This window comes from Furipterus horrens, unplaced genomic scaffold (assembly GCF_987537825.1).
Source record: "Furipterus horrens unplaced genomic scaffold, mFurHor1.1.pri manual_scaffold_2, whole genome shotgun sequence".
Lineage (NCBI taxonomy): Eukaryota > Metazoa > Chordata > Mammalia > Chiroptera > Furipteridae > Furipterus > Furipterus horrens.
The window spans coordinates 148915063-148934792 of NW_028327172.1; the positions used below are offsets into that span (position 1 = coordinate 148915063).

The window sequence follows — 19730 nt, forward strand, 5'->3', positions numbered from 1 at the left end:
TAGGTTATCTCACTAAGTCTCCCAGCTCTAGATCCATCTTTGTGGCAATTACTCCCAAGTTAATACTGTTACCAAGCAAATCAGGGTTCATTCAGGTGGCACTTTGGTGTATGAACCAATGATTAGTGTTGAGAAAAACAGGTCTTTATTTACAATATTCTAACCTTACGAGGGGCGAGGTGGTGGTGATGGGGATGGCTGGGAGAACTTCTGATAGGAGCCCTGTTCTCCCATGAAACCCAGCACTTCCCTTGCTCTCTAAAAAGCTATAAACCAAAACCAAACCCAGCAGTTCCCCATCCCTTATCTGTCAGCTCTCTCCTTCAGGATCTGGCCTATGTTGTCTTCAGCCTCCGTATAATAGTCCAGGAAAGCATGTGCCATGTTACACTGGATCATGGTGAAGTCCAGGAAAGACATGAGTCCTAAGAGTGTCCTCTCCATATGTCCTGAGTTCCAAGAGTCCAGATAGAGTCCAGGTCTGCAAAGTAGAGTCCTTGCTGGCTTCAGAGTCAGCTAGACCCAGCATGATAAAAGCAGTATCATGCCTGCTTTCTTATCAGCCCAGGTCACTAGGCCAAATCCTGACTACAAACTGCATAGCAGCTTGCTGTTTCCCACATGGCTGTTACAACATGCCCCTCCTCCACAGCACACTTCCATCACACTTCCTCAACAGTTCCTTCTTTCAAGGCTGCCTTCCCTTCCTTTTAAATCCTGAAAGTCACCACACCTTTTGCCCTGGGGAAGGAGCACAGCTATTATCTAGCTACCATCTTGCCATGGATATGCAAAGTACCTTAAAAGCTGAATTATTTCCTCCCCCCACACCCCAGTCATGGGCTGTGGGGACTTTGGGGAGCTCTCCCCTGCTCTGTACCCAGTTTCAATATAGCCAGCCTAGACCTCTGTATTAAACTTCACACTAGAAGGGTAATAGGTTATGGCACTCCCCAAAACGCCTCTTTGGCATAAAGATTATTTTGAACTAATTATTTTGAGAAACTCAGGAGAAGCTCTGAAAACAGTAGAGATTGCTCTTTTGTAAGAGAAATTTACATTTATAAAGAAAATCTCCATTTTAAGGATCTCCTTCTCTGTACCAGGAAGAGAAGGATGAGTGCATCACAGGAAGAGGATCTTATCAATGGAGAAGGCACCGACTTAAAATGGGCATGATAAATCTTCCCTTAGTTTATTATGCTTTCCCTGGTAACCTTCCATAACATTCTTTGTCTGTAGCTGGAGAGGCTATTAAGGTGGTGGCTTCAGCTTTTTCAGGGATTTACTTAGTTTTCCTAGGTATCTTTCATGTATATGGGAGGTATATATATTATTAAACTTCTATTTTTCTACTGTGAGTTCGTTTATTTTTGGACTTCTACTTATTGTTTCAGGGCTTAGATGCAAATTTTAGTGATAGCTATCAGATTGGAAATATGGAAATTAAAGAGAACTCACTACCGATTATATGGAAGATGTTTAAGGGCAAAATTCTTTACCTCATATTTTATTCTACTTTTTGTAAGCTCTGTCAGCATAATTACTTGACCTGGAATTTACTTCATTTGCTTATCTTGTATTCTTAGCAAGATGAATTCTATTATTTTTTCAGTATTTAAACAGTTGAATTAAGATTATTGGTAATTTTTATTAGTTTTTTTTTTTTTACAATCCAGAAAATTGACTAATGTATCCAGAATAATAGAAAAAATAACCACCTAACTCACTCAGAATTGACAGCTGTCAGTGTTATATTATTTGTTATTTTTTTAATAAAACAAATTATATATAAAGTTGACATCATTGTTCTGCCTCTCAAGGACAGAAGCTCCCATGAATTTAAAGTGTAACTTTTTAGTACACTTTTAATACTCTTATATATATTGTTCATGGGTATGTATGGTAAATATTGTTTTGTACATACTATGAAATTTTACATAAATGATATATTACAGTATCGTACTTTCACTTACTATGTTTTGAGACCTATCCAAGTTCATATATATGTGCATAATATATGCATTTATTACATGTGTGCATTTGCCCTGGCTGGTTTAGCTCAGTGGATTGAGCGTCGGCCTGCGAGCTAAGTGTCGCTGGTTCGATCTTCCAGTCAGGGTACATCAGAGAAGGAAAACTCTGACTCCAAAAAACCTCCGCTGCCTTGCGGCATACCTCTTCAGGGGAAAGGCTAAGGGAGTAAACCCCGACAGAAAATCCGGAGCCGGAGTCCCTAAGGCGGTTTGACGTTGTAGTCAACACCGGCAACTCCTGCGGCACACCTGAACCCAAGCTGTATCGACTCCGTCTTTCCCTTGGACCCTTCAGCTGCGAAGAGAGGGGGGGTCTGCTGCATGGGCAACAGCAGACCCTCCATATTACCCTGCCCAGGCTCTGTAGCTTCAGCATCATCACAAGATGTCGATTCAACATGGGAGGAGACAGATACCATGTCACTCCCGAGTCGGACTGCACAGCCATTCTCGGCGGTGCAGATAGACTCTTAAGAAGCTACACCATCGTCTCTCGAGACGGACGGCTGCCGCCGCCGACGACGACGGAACAAGAGCGTACCCCTGTGCAGAGACGGTAATACACCTCACTCACCACAGGGACAGAAGCTCCTGTGCTCCAGTCCCTTCTGGGCCTCACCCTATGTGTCTATTCATCTGGCTGTTCATATGCATCCTTTAATATTCTTTGTAGTAAACAAATAACCTAATAAGAGAACTGGTTTTCTGAGTCTTGTGAGCTGTTCTAGCAAGTTGATCAAACCTGTGGAAGGTTTATAACTCCAATTTAAAACTGGTGGTCAGAAGCACAGGTGACAATCTGGACTGGCATTTGGCACCTGAAGGGAAAGAAGGGGGGCAGTCCTGCGAGACTGAGCCCTTAACCTGTGGGGTCTGATGCTATCTCTAGGTAGACAGTGTCAGAATTGAGTTAAACTGTAGAAACCCAGTCAGCATCCACTAAGAATATGGAGAACTGCTTGGTACTGTTAAAAAAACAACAACAAAAAACCACATTGTATCATCTAATTTAAAGTCAAAGCTGAAGGCCTTACAGTGATCTAGATCCCACACCATCTGGCACCCACCTCTTACCTTTGACCTCATCTCTGTTTTCTCCTCTCACTTACCCCAGCCACACTGGCTTCCTTGATGGTCCTAGAACTCCGAGGCCCACTCCTTTCCATTTCCTGTTCTCTGCCTGGAACACTCTGTCCCTGTATATTTGCATGGCTCTCTCTCAATCCAGCAATCTTCACCCCAGTGCCATCTTGGCCAAGCCTTCCTTGACCATGGTATCTAATCTAATATTATACTCTACACAGGATTCCCTCTGCTCTCTTCTGCTCTGTTTCTTCTCTGGCACTTACCACTATTATCTAACTTATTTATTATATAGTTTGCTTGTTCGTCGTTGGTTTACTGACTGGAATGTAAACTTCACAAAGGCAGGGCTTTTGTCCGTTGGTAGACTGCTGTCTCCCCAGTGCCTAACTCTGCCTTGATCCCAGGATTGTAGATAGTTCTGGAGCCTCTCCCACTCACACACTTATACCAGGACACCAACACATTCCCCTGAGCACTGTGGGTGAAGAGAAATGAACATGGGTATGAGAAATGAACATAGGTATCAGTGGTTCCTTTGTTCAGACAACATGCCCTCTACTGAGCACCTGGCATTGTCAGTTTGTCCACCGAGTTCAGCGGGTGCATTTTGTTGGAGAACTACCCACCACGGAATGCCAAGGAATCCAGGGCAGGAAGTCATTTCCTATTAGTAAACAACCAGAACAGGTTAGACACTGGGTGCCTATGGTGTTTACCACGCTCTATGGCCTATGTGTGCCTTCCAAAACCACCAATAAACTAGGTCCTGTGTGTACCCTGGTTGGTTTTAACAAGCGCAGCCACTTTATAGAGTTGAACTGGGGAGATTGAGCTTGTCAGCACAGTACTGGATCAGACCCCATGTCTGGGTCCCTATAGCTTCCTCCCCTCTCCTCCCCTCTGTTGTCCTCCCCCTCCCCTCCCCTCCCCTCCCCCTCCCCTCCCCCCTACCTTTTCCTCTCCTCCCCTCTCCTCTTCTCTCCTCTCTTCTCTCTTGCATTAGTGAGGAGAGGTTCTTGCCTCTAAGCTAGGCCATCTGGCACCATGTGGACCTTTTCTTAGAGAACTGTAAGTGCTCGCATAGAGGCTGATCTATTGCTGGCTACCTACCGATTTTAAAGGGTTTAAAAAATAAAAAAATATTTTCCAGCAATATCAGCTCTGCCTTATTCAAATAAACAGCACTGGAGGAGGGGGGCAAAGAAAGACTGCGAAGGACAAAAACTAAAAAAGGGATCAAATAACAGATGGTACTATATATATGGCACTCTTCTGAACATGTTAACAAGGTTAATTCATTAAATGTTCACTATGAACTATGATGTTGGCAGTATTTATAATCATCGTCGCTGTTTTCCAGTGGGATGACTGAGGCAACAGAGGGTACTCAGGATTGAACCCAGGCAGTCTAGCTCCAGAGTCTATACTCTTAGTGTGCAATAATAGATCTAAGAAATTAAAATAGCAGCCCTGTGGCCTGGCGCGAGGGGCCGGAGAAGCCGTGGAGCGCCGGCTACGTGGCTGCGGGAAAGCGGCGCGGGGCGCGGTGGGACAACCGGAGGAAGGGAAGCTGGCGCCCCGCGTTGCGCTACAGCCTGCACCGTCACCTGGGCCCGATCTCGAATTGTTCAATAGCGGACTCGAGGTTCTCGATGATCTTCCTGCACTCCTCGCTTTCAGGCATGCAGTCCCAGCTCTCCATCGGAGCTGGGGGGTTTAGGGGCTGGGCGGTGCGCCGCCTTCTGCCAAGATTCTGTCTGGAGGGCGTGGGAGTCGAGAATCTGCGTCCGTTGCCACGGCAACTCCTAGGGAACAGGCGTCTCAAGGGAATCCGCAGCTAGGGGGAGCAGCGGAGTAGGAGAAGACCGCTGGCTGGGCTCTCGTGTCGCCTCCGTGCGGCTTCCTCTGCCCACCACACTCGGCTTCCCGACAAGGCGTCGCTGAAATGTTCCCCAGAATGCTGGACCCCTGTAGATAATCCTGCGACATCCCACCACTTCTAACTCCTCTTGCTCCTCTTGCTCTTTTTACCTAAGGATCTGAGTGCAGCCTTTTGCAAGGCCTGCACACTTGGGACACTTGGGGAAGTGTGTGGATTCCTGCTTTTTATTTATTTTAGAGAGAGGGGAAAGGAGAATGAGAGAGACAGAAACATCACTGTGTGGTTGCCTTTCACTCGTGCCCCCAACCTGACGTGCAACCTAGTCATGTGTCCTGACTGACTGGGAATCGAACCAACGACACTTTGCTCGCAGGCTGTCGCTCAATCCACTGAGCCACAGCAGCCAGGCGGATTCCTGCTTTATTTCTGCAACCCTTAGTTCGGTTGTCCTCTTTGCTAACCCTCTGCCCTACGCTACAGATCACGCTCAGAAAGGATGAAAAATAGTGCGCCGATCTAGTAATAATGCTCATGACAGAATGAGCCCTGAGCTCTCAGAGCAATGCCATATTAAACAGGCCTACAATCTTATTTAACCTGAAGGTCGGAGCTAAGACTTCAGGCCGTGTAGTGTGGAATTCACTTTTTCCTAAGTTTCTACAATAATAAGAGAACATTTTAAATCGTGAAACTATAGCTCATCCTCTGTTTTAAATGTACTTACTAACAATTGATAGGAGACACCTATCCTAATATCAATGTCACTGCCTGGTTTTAGCACTAAGTATACTACATTTCCATTTCTGTATATTGTCTACAGAAAAACAAAATATTTTCTTCTCTTCCTTATAATTATGTGAAAAAGAAGTTATTTTGATTTTAGGAGCCCAAAACAGAGAAAGGAAATAACTGTAACAATTATCACTACTCTTATATTTAAACACAAAGAGAAAAAGTGCCAAATGGCAAACAAAAATTATAACCAATGCCTAAATAATGTTCTCTGAAGGCATATTTTCCTTTGGAGAGATAAACAGAGGAGAAAAAGTTACTTTTATTTTACAAAGATTTTTATTTTTGAAATCTAACTTCTAAGCTTACTTAGAAAAATTTTATTATGTAATCAAAATGTATTCTAAAAATAGAAATGTATATACTTATAATAAATTGCCTTTTATTAAGTGATTTTTATAATACAATGCATGTAAATTGTTAAATATAAAGAGTTAAATTCCAAGTTAAGTTTAAAAATCTGATCTGTTTAGAACCAGGCCAAGATAGTGAAAAGAATGTGATAAGCCGTTGGCTATTTTACTAATGCAATTCTAAATGAATATTTTGAAACTGAGGAGGGAGATCTCACAGTAGATTTCATGAGTCATTGGTCAGCATTGTTGACTGGTATGGACTGCATAGTTACACCATCACACAAAAACAGGTACTGAACAATACCTCTTTGTTTGAAATCTTGCATAGCATATCAGGAAGGTTCAGGTTTCAGTGTCTAGGAGATCATGTAATGATGATTGCTTTTTTTCAAAAGTTTATTTAGAAAGTCACAGAGGTAGAAGAAGTGAGCCATGGAAAAAGTGAGCCAGCTGGGCTTCGTGGGCTCAGGAAATAAGTTACAGAGACAAAAGAAGGGTCCTTAGAGTTTAGGAGAAAGAAACACAAGGTAAACACATCTGGGGGAAGGTGGGGAAGAAAGACACTGGTATGCAAGAGAGAGAGAGAAGAGAGAGAGTGAAAGAGAGAAAGAGAGAGGGAAGGAGAGAGCACAGGTTCAGTTTTTGAAACTATTAACTCCATAATTCTTCTCTTCTTGTCAGTTGCCTACATTTATCTCTCAGGTGTATTCCTTATTAAATTGTTCATTTCAGATCCTATTCTCGCCTTTAAGAACTAGGGGTGGCATTGTCAAAGCATTCGTCAGAGTAAATCCAAGCTTTTTGTATCACATGTTGAATTCATAGATGGTTTTCAGTGGAAATCTCAGGAACTCTAAAGTAAATATTTTTTTAAAAAACACCACTGGTTCTGAAACTTACCTGCTTTAGAAGAGTGATTTTTAACCTTTTTTCTCTCATGGCACACATAATCTAATTACTACAATTCTGTAGCACAACAAAAAATATATATATTTGTTGATCTGAAAGTAAAAATATAATTTTGACTCATTCACTCTGTGTGGCTATTGTTGTATTGACTGCTGTCATTTTTTAAATTTGATAATCTATGGGAAAGAGGTCAGTGCCTGACTAAAGAGATAGGTATTGCATGTTTTAAAAATTCTTGCAACACACCGATTCAAAATCACTGCTTTAGAACATTGGGAAAACACCCCTGAGCCTTTCTTTTCTCACCAGTAAAAACTGGACAATGAACCTTTCAGGTTGGGAGGAGTAGGCTATAAAGTGAGAAAAACATGTAGTACACTAAGACAATACTAATCAGGCCTTCATGGGACTCTGTTCTTTCCTTCTAAACCTCAACTAAGGAATACATTGTTGAAAGTTTTCTATTTTTTTTAATTTGAATATTTCAGATGCTAAAGTAATTTTTACTTGGTAAATTAATAGGACTTAGGGCACAATTTTAAAATTTCAAGTGCTTCTCTAAAACACACGTATAAATATAGTGTGTGTTTATATGAAAATATCACCTACCAATTATTAAAAGTGATAACATCATGGATTAAATAGCATGAGGGTTTGATTAAGAGTCAAGTGCTGACTCTAAACATAGTAATTTATATATTCCAGTTGGATATTATCAGTTCTATAGTCTAATAAAAGCTAAGAGGATTCAGTTTAAGTTTGTAATTTAAATTCCTTTTAAAGAGTCATCATATGTAAAGTGCTTATTTTTCTTTTATCACCAGCTATAATCTATAATTATGTGACACAGGCTCTGTTATGTAAACTTGTTTTGTGTTCTGCTTCATCCATAACCAAAGTTCTTAAACAAAAAACTGGGAAAGGAGATAGCAAGACCCTTAGCCAGGACAATATTATATTACTAAATCTTTTATGGAAAAACTTCTGAGATGAGATCATTTTAACATCTTAAATTTTGACACAATGAGATAACATATCCACTCTTGTAAAAAACAAAGTCCATCAATAAGTGTTTCGCACATGGCTAATGCTGAAAACCAAGATGAGAAGCATAACAGGGAGTTTGGGCCTGAGCATCACTGGTATGGAATTTGGACCTTCCTGCCAAATGTTGTTGAATGCTATAGTAGGGGATTTCCTCTGTCTGGAACTAAATTTAGATCTTTAGAAGGGAAATAAGTAAAATGTGAAGAAAATGGTAGAGAAGATTTGTGAACCTGCTGTTGAGGGAAATTTGGGGACTTTCCAGGTCTGGTCAAGTGAGCAGAGTGGATCTTCATATGTGGAACATAACCTAGGGAATCCATCACACATACATCTCCATGTACAGTGAGGTGGAAAAGTAGAAGCATGAATGAAGAGCAATAAAAGGGGAATAACCATATTTCATATGATCTAAGATTTCATCCAAAAATATTTAAAATATGAACATTAGAATCAGTGAAATAAGGTAGATAATAAGAATTTATCAGACAAATACCTTTTCAGAGGGGTTCCATTTCATCAGACCATAGAGATGGCTATTCTCATAAGAAATGGAACACTCATCAAGCTTTTCCATAACTTGGACAAAGTACCCACATAGGACCATCTAATTCTCTTTGTTCTTTTTCCAGTGTCACAAGACAGTTTGTCAATAACAAACTCAGATTTTCAGGTTTATCTTGTTGATTCCCAAGTAAGACTTGACCTAGACAGCAGTTGTGTGATTTTGGTTGGTGTGAGAATTCTCCTGTAGCCTAACCTAAATGAACTGATAAAACAGCATTTGGACCTGCCTGCATGAGGATTAAACTTAGAGGGAAGGTATTCCCCACAAAGAACTACCAAGCTAAGCTTTGCCTGGACAGTCACCTCAGATCTCTCGTTAACATCCCATAGCTGTAATATTAGACACTTTTCATTGTCCTTCAGCTTCAAACCCTATCCAGGATATGTGATACAAGAAAATTCTACTTCTAGCAATTTTGAGAACTAATGGGGGATGTTGGATGTAGGAGAATATAATAATGTGAAACCCAAGTTTGTTGTTTTTATGATATCTCTTTATTTATTTGGTAATACTTCCATGTACACTTAAAATGATTATGTGTATGTTACATAGATTATGCTATAACCAAGCATATATCCAAGATTCTGATCAGGAGTACAGAGACCCGGGATGGTCCACCCACCATTGCTCAAAATACGAAGCCCAAACACAGAAGAGACTACTCCAGGCTCTGCTGCTAATGGTTCTAGATCAACAAGCCACACTGTGCCAGTTAAAATGTTGAGTATTAACAATGAGGTTTTATTGGTGAATGTAGTGGCTTATTGACTAGACTATTGACTAAAATTTAGAAGTGAGCTCAAATGAGAGCATTTAAAGACATTGCAGATATGTAGGTGAACTAAAATAGCTCAGAAATCCTCCCTCTGTTGCAGAAACAGTATGTAAAACTCTATGAAAGCTGTAATTTAAACCCTGAGGGATGGGGTTTAGGCCTTGATCCCCTAATGGTCCTCTGTTCAACCTTTGCTTTATTGTCACCTGATGCCAATGGAAAGGGCCTATGATCTTTATTCTGAAATGTTATTATATCTGCTTAAAAAAAAAAAACCATTCAGGGAGATCCAAGATGGTGGAGGAGTAAGTGGAAGCTACAATAACCTCCTCCCAGAACCAGTCTGGAATTACAACTAAATTGTAGAGAAATCATCTGGAATAACCAACTGAACAATAGCTGAAGAGAAGCCTTATAACCACGGACAGACAGAAAAAAACTTCACCACAACGTGATTGGTATGAAGTGTGGAGGAGTCATGAGAGGGCTGGCTGAGCTACCATGTGTGGCAGCTCAAGTATCAAAGGGAAATTTTAGCTGCTGGGGGGTTCCCCCTGAGAAGTATGGGATCTAAACCCAAAGCTGGAGCCCCCCACCAGAACTGGAAAAAAGCCAGAAAACATGCAGCTGTGAAAAGTGGCCGCTGTCTTTCCGCCAGGGAGAGATGGCTGGAGACACGGAGAGCCTCTTAAAGGGCCAATATACAAAATTTTGTTTGCAGCCACTTATTCTGGGATCCAGCAAAGGTGGAGATGGTGGTTTTGGGGAGGGAACTGAGGGAGCAGCTACCAGGATACCTGTGCTGAGTCATTGCCCATACTGCAAGAGCCATTTTGCTCAAGCAGAGTAGTCCCCTTCAATTGGCAACAGCCTCAGGGGAAGCAATAGCCTGCCCACAGGAACCACTGTGCCCCACCTTGTGGTGCTTAAGCCTGACTGCTGATTACATATTGACTAGACTAACAACTGAAGGAGATAGATACAGACTGTATTGCTGATAGTCTTAAACAGGCTGTCTAGAGCCAGACTGGGATATAATCTGACATCACCACGGGCAGATCCAGAAAGAGAAGACAGTGCACCCACACAACAGCATAAACAAGGTGGTGAGTGGAATGATTCTCAGTCAGTCGGCCAAAGGAAAAGACTCACCAAAGAATGATCTATCAATAACCAAAATCCAATTATAACCAGAGAGCCCACATAAATGGCATAAAGGGCATCCCAAGCACATTAAATTCAGAATATCAAGGAGACTGCCCACTTAATCCCACACGTCTTCTACCACAGAAAATCACACCATGAAGACAGGAAGTCAAAGCAGATCAATCTATGAAGCAGAAACAAACAAGAAGAGACACCTAAAATGGGGAGACAAAGAATCAACCCCCAACCAAAAGAAAAGGAGGAATACCTAGAAAGAGTGCTAAACAAAATAGAAGCAAGCAAAGTATCAATGAGTTCAAAGTAACAGTTATAAGGATGCTCAACAAGCTCAATGAGCTCAATGAGGACTACAAAAAACTTTAGGGAAGCCACAAAGAACTTACTGAAAACTACATCAGCATGAAAAAGGACATAAAAAGTATTATTAAGAGCCAGGGGGAAGTGAAAAATACAATATCTGAAATGAAGAACATAGTAGAAGAAGTTAAATACAGGCTAGGTAAAGCAGAGGATCATATCAGTGAGCTGGAGGATGAGGGAGAAAAAAAATCCCTGACAGAGCAACAAAACAAAAAAAGACTCAAAAAAAAAAAAAAATGAAGAGGATATAATGGAGCTGCAGGTGAATATGAAATGTAATATTTGTATTGTAGGGATACCAGAAGGAGAAGAAGAGAAGCAAGGAATAGAAAACATGTTTGAAAAAGTAATAACAGAAAACTTCCCTAACTTGATGAGAGTAAAAGTTATGCAATCCAGGAAACACAGAGTGTCCCAATAAAGATGACCCCAAAAGCCTACTCCAAACACATCATAATTAAATGGAAAAGTTTAAAGACAGAGAATCTTAAAGGCAGCAAGGGAGAAACAGCTAGTGGCATACAAGGGAGCTCCGATAAGGCTATCAGCTGATTACTCAACAGAAACACTACAAGCCAGAAGGGAATGGCAAAAAAATTCCTGGTAATGAAAAGCAAAGGCCTCCAACAAGGACTATTCTACCCAGCAAATCTCTCATTTAAAATGGAAGGTGAAATAAGGAGTTTCCCAGACAAAAAACCCCCAAAACAAAAATAGCTAATATAATACGTCTCCACCAAACCAGTATTGCAAGAGATGCTAAAGAGGCTGCTTTAAGAAGATGAAGAAAAAGAGAGAGAGGAACACAGGTACAAAGGGAAAAATGGCAATAAATAAGTACCTATCCAAAATTACCCTCAATGTAAGTGGGTTAAATGTTCTAATCAAAAGACAAAGGGTAGCTGAATAGATAAGAAAACATGACCCACGTATATGTAGTCTACAAGAGACCCACCTCAGAACAAAAGATCTATATGGACTGAAAGTAAAGGGATGCAAACAAATATACTAAGCAAACAGACATGAAAAAAAAGTTAAGGTAGCAATGCCTATATCAGACAAAATAGATTTCAAAACAAAGGTCATAAAAAGGGACAAATAAGGACACTTTATAATACAAAGGTAATAATCCATCAAGAAGATATAACCCTTGTAAACATATATGCACCCAATATAGGAGCACCCAAATATATAAGGAAAATCTTGAAGGACTTCAAGAAATATATTGACAGCAACACACTCATAGTGTCAACAATGGACAGATCTTCAAAGCAAAGAAACACCAAGGATATGAGGCATTGAACAACACTTCAGATCAAATGGACTTAATTGATATTAGAACTTTTCACCCCAAAGAAGCAAAATATACATTTTTTTCAAGTGCATATGGAACATTTTCAAAGATAGACCACATGGTAGGACACAATACAAGTCTCAACAAATTCAAGAAAACTGAAATCATGTCAAGCATCTTCTCAGATCACAATGGCTTGAAACTGGAAATCAACCTCAAGGAAAAAACTCAAAAACATTCAAACTCATGGAGAATGAATAACATGCTTCAAATAATGAATGGATTAACAATGTGTTCAAGAAAGATATCAGGCCCTGGGTGCTGTGGCTCAGTGGATTGAGCGTCGGCCTGCGAGCCAAGTGTCACTGGTTCAACTCCGAGTCAGGGCACATGACTAGGTTGCACATCAGGTGCCCAGTTGGGGGTGTGAGTGAGAGGCAACCACACGGTGATGTTTCTCTTCCTCTCTTTCTCCTTTCCCTTATCTCTACAAATAAAACAAACAAACAAAAAACAAACAAATAAATTATAAAAAAAAGAGAAAGATATCAGAATATTTCTGGAAACAAATGAAAATTAATGACAAACCAGCACAAAACCTATGGGACACAGCAAAGGCAGTCCTGAGAGGAAAGTTCATAGCAATACAGGCCTACCTAAAAAAGACAGAAAATCTTATATAAACAGCCTAACCCTACAACTATAAGAACTAGAGGAACAACAACAAACAAAGTCCAGAATGAGTAGAAGGAAGGAAATAATCAAGATCAGAGCAGAATTAAATGACATAGAAACTAAAAGAACAATTCAAAGGATCAATAAATCCAGGAGCTGGTTCTTTGAAAAGAAACAAAACTAACAAATATTTAACCAGATTCATCAAGAAAAAAAGAGAGAGGCCCCAAATAAATAAAGTCAGAAACAAAAGAGGAGAAGTCACAACTGATACCACAGAAATACAAAGCACTGTAAGAAATTAGTACAAACAACTATATGCCAAGAAATCTGACAACCTGGGCAAAATGAAAAAATTACTGGAAACATATAATCCTCCAAAACTGAATCAAGAAGAAGCAGAAAGCCTGAATAAACAAATAACAACTAATGAAATTGAAGCAGTAATAAAAAAAACTCCTGGTACACATAAGCCCTGGACTGGACAACTTCTTAGGTGAATTTTACTATACATTTAGGGAAAAACTAACTCCTGTCCTTCTGAAACTATTCCAAAAAGTCCAAGAAGAGGGAAGACTCCAAACTCTTTTATGAGGCCAGTATTATCCTAATTCCAAGAAACCAGGTAAAGACACAACAAAGAAATAAAACTACATGCCAATATCACTGATGAATATAGACACTAAAATCCTCAACAAAATATTGGCAAACCAGATTCAGCAATATATTAAATAGATTATACACTATGATCAAGTGGGATTCATCCAAGGAATGCAACGATGGATAATATTCACAAATCAATAAACATAATACACCACATAAATGAAGTGAAAGACACAAATCACATGATCATATCAATAGATGCTGAAAAAATATTTGATAAGGCACAGCATCTTTTTACGATAAAAATGCCTAGCAAAGTGAGAATAGAGGGAACCAACTCAACATAATAAAGGCCACATATGAGAAACCTATAGCCAACATCATACTCTATAGGCAAAAATTAAAATTTTCCCCCTTAAGTTCAGGAAAAAGACAAGGGTGTCCACCTTCACCACTGTTATTCAATATAGTATTGGAAGTTCTAGCCACAGCAATCAGACAAGAAAAAGAAATAAAAGTCATCAAAATTGGAAAGGAGGAAGTAAAACTGTCTTTATTTGTAGATGGCATGATAATGTACATAGAAAACCCTGCAGATTCTACCAAAAAACTATTAAACCTACTAAGTGAATTTGGCAAAATAATGGGATACAAAGTCAACATTCAAAAATCAAAAGCACTTTTGTACACCAACAATGAAATATCAGAAACAGAAACTGGGAAAAATATTCCATTTACTTTAGCAACAAGAAAAATAAAGTACCTAGGAATAAACTTAGCCAAAGTGGTAAAGATCTATATTCAGAAAACTAGAGAACACTGAAGAAAGAAATTAAGGAAGATACAAATAAATGGAACCATATTCCATGTTCATGGACTGGAAGAATTAACATCATTAAAATGCCCATACTACCTAAAGCAATCTATAGATTCAACGTAATCCCTATTAAAATACCAATGACATATTTCATAGATTTAGAACTAATATTTCAAAAATCCATATGGAACCAAAAATGACCCTGAATAGCCTCAGCAATCTTGAGAAAAAAGAAAGAAGTAGGGCGGATCACAATACCTGATATTAAACTATATTACAAGGTCACTGTAATCAAGATAGTCTGGCACTGGCATAAGAACAGACATATAGATCAATGAAACAGAATAGAGAGCCCAGAAATAAACCCATGTCTTTACGGTCAATTACTATTTGACAAAGGGGACAGGAGCATACAATGGAGTAAAAATAATCTCTTCAACAAATGGTGTTGGGAAAACTGGAATGGTACATACAAAAAAATTAAATTAGGCCACCAACATACACCATACACCAAAATCAACTCAAAATGGATAAAAGACTTAATCATAAGCCATGATACCATAAAAGTCCTTGAGGAAAACATAGGCAGTAAAATTTCAGATATCCATGCAGCACTATTTTTGCTGAAAATCCTAAGGGCAAGGGAAATAAAGAACAGAATAAACAAATGAGACTACATCAAACTAAAAAGCTTCTGCACAGCTAAACAAAACATCAGCAAAATGAAAAGGGAACCAACCATAATGGAAAACATAGTGTTTGATCTCTAAAATATATAAAGAACTCGTACAACTCAACACCAAGAAGACAAAAAATCTAGTTAAAAAATGGACAGAGGACCCAAACAGACACTTCTCCAAGGAGGACATACAGAGGGCCCATAGGCATATGAAAGGAGGCTCAACATTACTAGCCATCAGAGAGATCCAAATTAAAACCACGATGAGATACCACCTCACACCAGTCAGAATGGCTTCCATTAACATATCAACAATCAACAAGTGCTGGTGAAAGTGTAGAGAAAAGGGAACCCTAGGGCACTGTTGGTGAGAATGTAGACTGGTGTAGTCACTTTGGAAAACAGTATAGAATTACCTCAAAAGGTTAAAACTGGAACTGCCTTTTCATCCAGCAATTCTACTGCTGGGATTATACCCTAAGAATCCTGAAACACCAACTCAAAAGAACCTATGCACCCCTATGGTCATAGCAGTGCTATTTACAATAGCCAAGTGCTGGAAACAGCCTAAGTGCCCATCTGTATATGAGTAGATCAAAAAACTGGTACATTTACACAATGGAATACTATGTAGCTGAAAGAAAGAAGGAACTGCTACCTTTTGCAACAGCATGGATGGAACTGTACAATATTATGCAAAGTGAAATGAGCCAGGCAGTGAAAGGCAAATACCATATGATCTCACTTATAAAAGGAACCTAATGAATAACAACAACAAAAATGAACAAAACAGAGCGGAAGGCATGGAAACAAGGAACAGACTGAAAGGAACCAGAGGGGAGGGGTGAGGGAGGTAAGGGGAGAAAGAAAGGGAGGAATCTATTGAAGGAACAGGTATAAGTGACCCATGAGACAACAGAGTGGGGATTGACTGTGGGAATGGGAGTAGGCAGGGAAGGGGAGAGCAACAGGTAAAAATTAGGACAACTGTGATAGAACAATAAGTAAAAAAATATTTTTAAATGTCACATCCATGGTAAATAAATACCACAGTTTATTGTTTGCCTTTTAACTTTTAATATTTTGATATACTAGTTTTAAATTTTACATGGTTTGCAAATTTAACATAACTATCATTGCTCTTATATTTACAAGCAATTTAAACTCCAAACTTTAAAACATTGTCTTTCTATTACAGTTGTTCCGTTTTTTCTCCTATTGTTCTCCCCTGCCCCGCCCATCCACCCCCTTTCCCACAGTCAGTCCCCACCCTGTTGCCCATGTACATGGGTCATCTATACTAGTTCCTTGACTAGACCCTTCCTCTTCTTCCCCCCCCTCCCCCCCCCCCTCCCTCCCCTCTGGTCACTGTCAGTCTGTTCCTTGTTTCCGTGCCTCTGGTTCTATTTTGTTCATTTGTTTTGTTCATTAGGTTCCTGTATTAGGTGAGATCGAATGGTATTTGTCTTTCACTGCTGGCTTATTTCGCTTAGCATAATACTCTCCAGTTCCGTCCATTTTGTCGCAAAAGGTAAGAGTTGCTTCTTTCTTTCTGCTGCATAGTATTCCACAGATTAATAAATGTACCACAGATTTTTTGACATATTCATCCACCGATGGGCACTTAGGCTATTTCCAGTGTTTGGTTATTGTAAATAGTGCTGCTATGAACATAGGGGTGTGTAGGTTCTTTTGAATTGGGGTTTCAGGATTCTTAGGGTATAATTGCATTAGTGGAATTGCTGGATCAAACAGCAATTCCATTTTCAGTTTTTGGAGGAAATTCCATACTGTTTTCCATAGTGGCTGCATAAGTCTACATTCCCAACAGTGCACTAGGGTTCCCTTTTCTCCACATCCTTGCAAGTACTTGTTTGTTGATTTGTTGATGATGCTCATTCTGACTGGTGTGAGGTGGTATTTCATTGTGATTTTAATTTTCATTTCTCTGATGGCTAGTGATGTTTAGCATTCTTTCATATGCCTATGGGCCCTCTGTATGTCCTCCTTGGAGAATTGTCTGTTCATGTCATTTGCCCACTTTTTAATTGTACTGCCTGTTTTCTTGATGTTGAGTCGTATAAATTCTTGATATATTTTGGAGATCAAACCCTTGTCTGAGGTATCATTGGCAAATATTAAACTCCAAACTCTTAAACCACAGCATTTGAGAAAATTCAGCAGTGCTAGCTCCTGCATACATAAAATAATAGCATATTATACTATTCTGTGTAATGATGATGTGCTGAAACTGGGCTGATGGGTACACAAAAGCATGTTGTGCTGTGATCTCTTTTTATGCATGGTTGAAAACTTCCCATAATATAAAACTAAAACATTAAAAAGAAAGAACCATTCACCCTGGAGGTGGTGAGAACACCTGAAAAGATAGAGAAGTGGGATTTTGTGGACCTTCCTGAATAGGTTGCATAAACTGGGGCCTACTTTCTAATGAGTGTTTCTTTTAAGAAAAAATATTTATTTATTTATTTATTTATTTAAATTTTTTTTTGGCAGAGCCAGGTGAGACTTTATTTTGGGGAAAAAGGAAAACACTTGATTTGGCTTCTAGTCAGGGACATGGGGAAAAGGCAGTAAACTCCCCCACCCCAAGGGCGAGCTGAGGACTGGGTGGGGCTGAGCTTCAGGTGGGCCTCCTGTGCCTTCCGCCCCCCTGCGCAGCAGCTCGGAGCCTTCAGCAGCAGTCATTCACTTGGGCAGGACATCAGATGACTCAGACACCAGCTTCCCATCGCGGGTCTCAATCTTCTTCACAACCACCGTCTTGGAGGAGCTGGAGCTGGTGCGGCTGAAGGAGCCAGAGCTTCCGCCAGAGCCCAAGCTGGCCTGGAAGCCCATGCCATAGTTGAGGTTGCTATAAACTGGGCTCAGCGCACCTGAGTAGCCACTGGTGGTCTTGGTATGGATACTCATGTTCTGCATCCCAGACTCCAGCCGGCTCTCCTCGCCCTCCAGCAGCTTGCGGTAGGTGGCAATCTCCACGTCCAGGGCCAGCTTGACGTTCATGAGCTCCTGGTATTCACGCAGCTGCCGGGCCATGTCCTGCTTCGCGGTTCTCAGAGCAGCTTCCAGCTCAGCCACCTTGGCCTGAGCATCCTTGACGGCCAGCTCACCACGCTGCTCGGCGTCAGCGATGGAGGCCTCCAGGGCAGCCCTCTGGCCTTTGAGGCCATCAATCTCAGCCTGGATGCGGCTGATGCTCCGATTCATCTCAGAAATCTCCGTCTTGGTGCGACGCAGGTCATCCCCATGCTTCCCAGCCAATGTCTGCAGCTCTTCATACTTGATCTGGTACATGGTCTCAGCCTCAGCCCAGCTGCGGTTGGCAATCTCCTTGTACTGGGCCTTGACCTCGGCAATAATGCTGTCCAGGTCCAGGGAGCGGCTGTTGTCCATGGACAGCACCACGGACGTGTCGGAGATCTGGGACTGCAGCTCGCGAATCTCCTCTTCATACAGCTGCCTGTAGAAGTTGATCTCATCAGTCAGTCCTTCCAGGCAGGACTCCAGCTCTACCTTGTTCATGTAAGCTACATCCACATCCTTCTTGATGAGGACAAATTCATTCTCCATCTCTGTGCGCTTGTTGATCTCAACCTCATACTTATTCTTCAAGTCCTCCACCATGCCCTGCATGTTGCCAAACTCCGCCTCCAATCTCAGTTTCTCCTGGGATAGTGTTTCCAGCTGCCGCCTAAGGTTGTTGATGTAGTTCTCGAAAATATTGTCCATGTTACTGCGAGTCGCCTTCTGCTGCTGCAGAAGAGTCCACTTGGTCTCCAGAATCTTATTCTGCTGCTCCAGGCTCCGCACCTTATCGATAAAGGAAACAAACTTGTTGTTGAGGGTCTTGATCTGCTCCTTCTCCTGGTTGCGCACGGCCTGGATGTTGGGGTCCACCTCCAGCTTCAGGGGGCTGAGCAGGCTCTGGTTTACTTGGACGGCTTTGATGGACCCTATACTCCCCGCTCCGCCGAAACCTCCAGCCAGATTCATGTTGGCGCCCAAGCCGACCCGGTAGGCGCTGCCCACCCGGGAAAAGGCCGAAGAGCTGATGCTGGGCCCACTCGAGTATGAGCGGCTGCTGAAGGCCCGGGGGCCAGAGGTGGACACTTTGTAGGTGGTCTTCTGGGTCATCCTTGTGGACATGGTGGAGGCTGGAGTGGAGGCAAGAAGGCCAAACCAGACAGAGGTTCAAGAAGGAGCCAAAAAGCTCAAAAATTTTTTATTTTAGAAATAGGGGGGTGGGACGGAGAGAGAGAGAGAGAGAGAGAGAGAGAGAGATTTGTTGTTCCACTTATTAATGCAGTCATTAGTTGACTCTTGTATATGTCCTGATCAGGGATCAAACCCACAACCTTGGTGCATTGGGATGATGTTCTAACTAACTGACCTATTCTATTCAGTCAGGGTACTAATGAGTGCTTCTTAAAATAAATGTCTGAGATTTGCTTTCACTACTGTAAATTTTATACACACTGACACTTAGGCTACACAAAATTTATAAAAAATATTCTTTCTTCAATAATAAATTAACATTAGCTTACTATAATTTTTTAACTTTATAAAGTTTTTGATTTTTTAAAACTTTTAGACTTTTATAATACCACTTATCTTAAAATACAAATACCTTGTAAGACTGTACAGAAATATTTTCTTTCTTTAT

The 19730-nt window shown here is 40.8% G+C and overlaps 1 protein-coding gene and 1 pseudogene across 1 annotated transcript in view; both read right to left on the reverse strand.

Moving 5' to 3' along the window:
* The window catches only part of CUNH10orf67 (chromosome unknown C10orf67 homolog), a 125845-nt gene extending 121021 nt beyond the window's left edge, over positions 1-4824 (reverse strand). The window contains exon 1 of the mRNA XM_090267368.1: positions 4730-4824. Within this exon, the coding sequence (XP_090123494.1) occupies positions 4730-4824 (95 nt within the window). The remainder of the gene's footprint in view (positions 1-4729) is intronic.
* A 12765-nt stretch (positions 4825-17589) lies between these two features.
* On the reverse strand, positions 17590-19273 carry LOC150019707 (keratin, type II cytoskeletal 8 pseudogene; annotated as a pseudogene).
* Between the last annotated feature and the right edge of the window lie 457 nt (positions 19274-19730).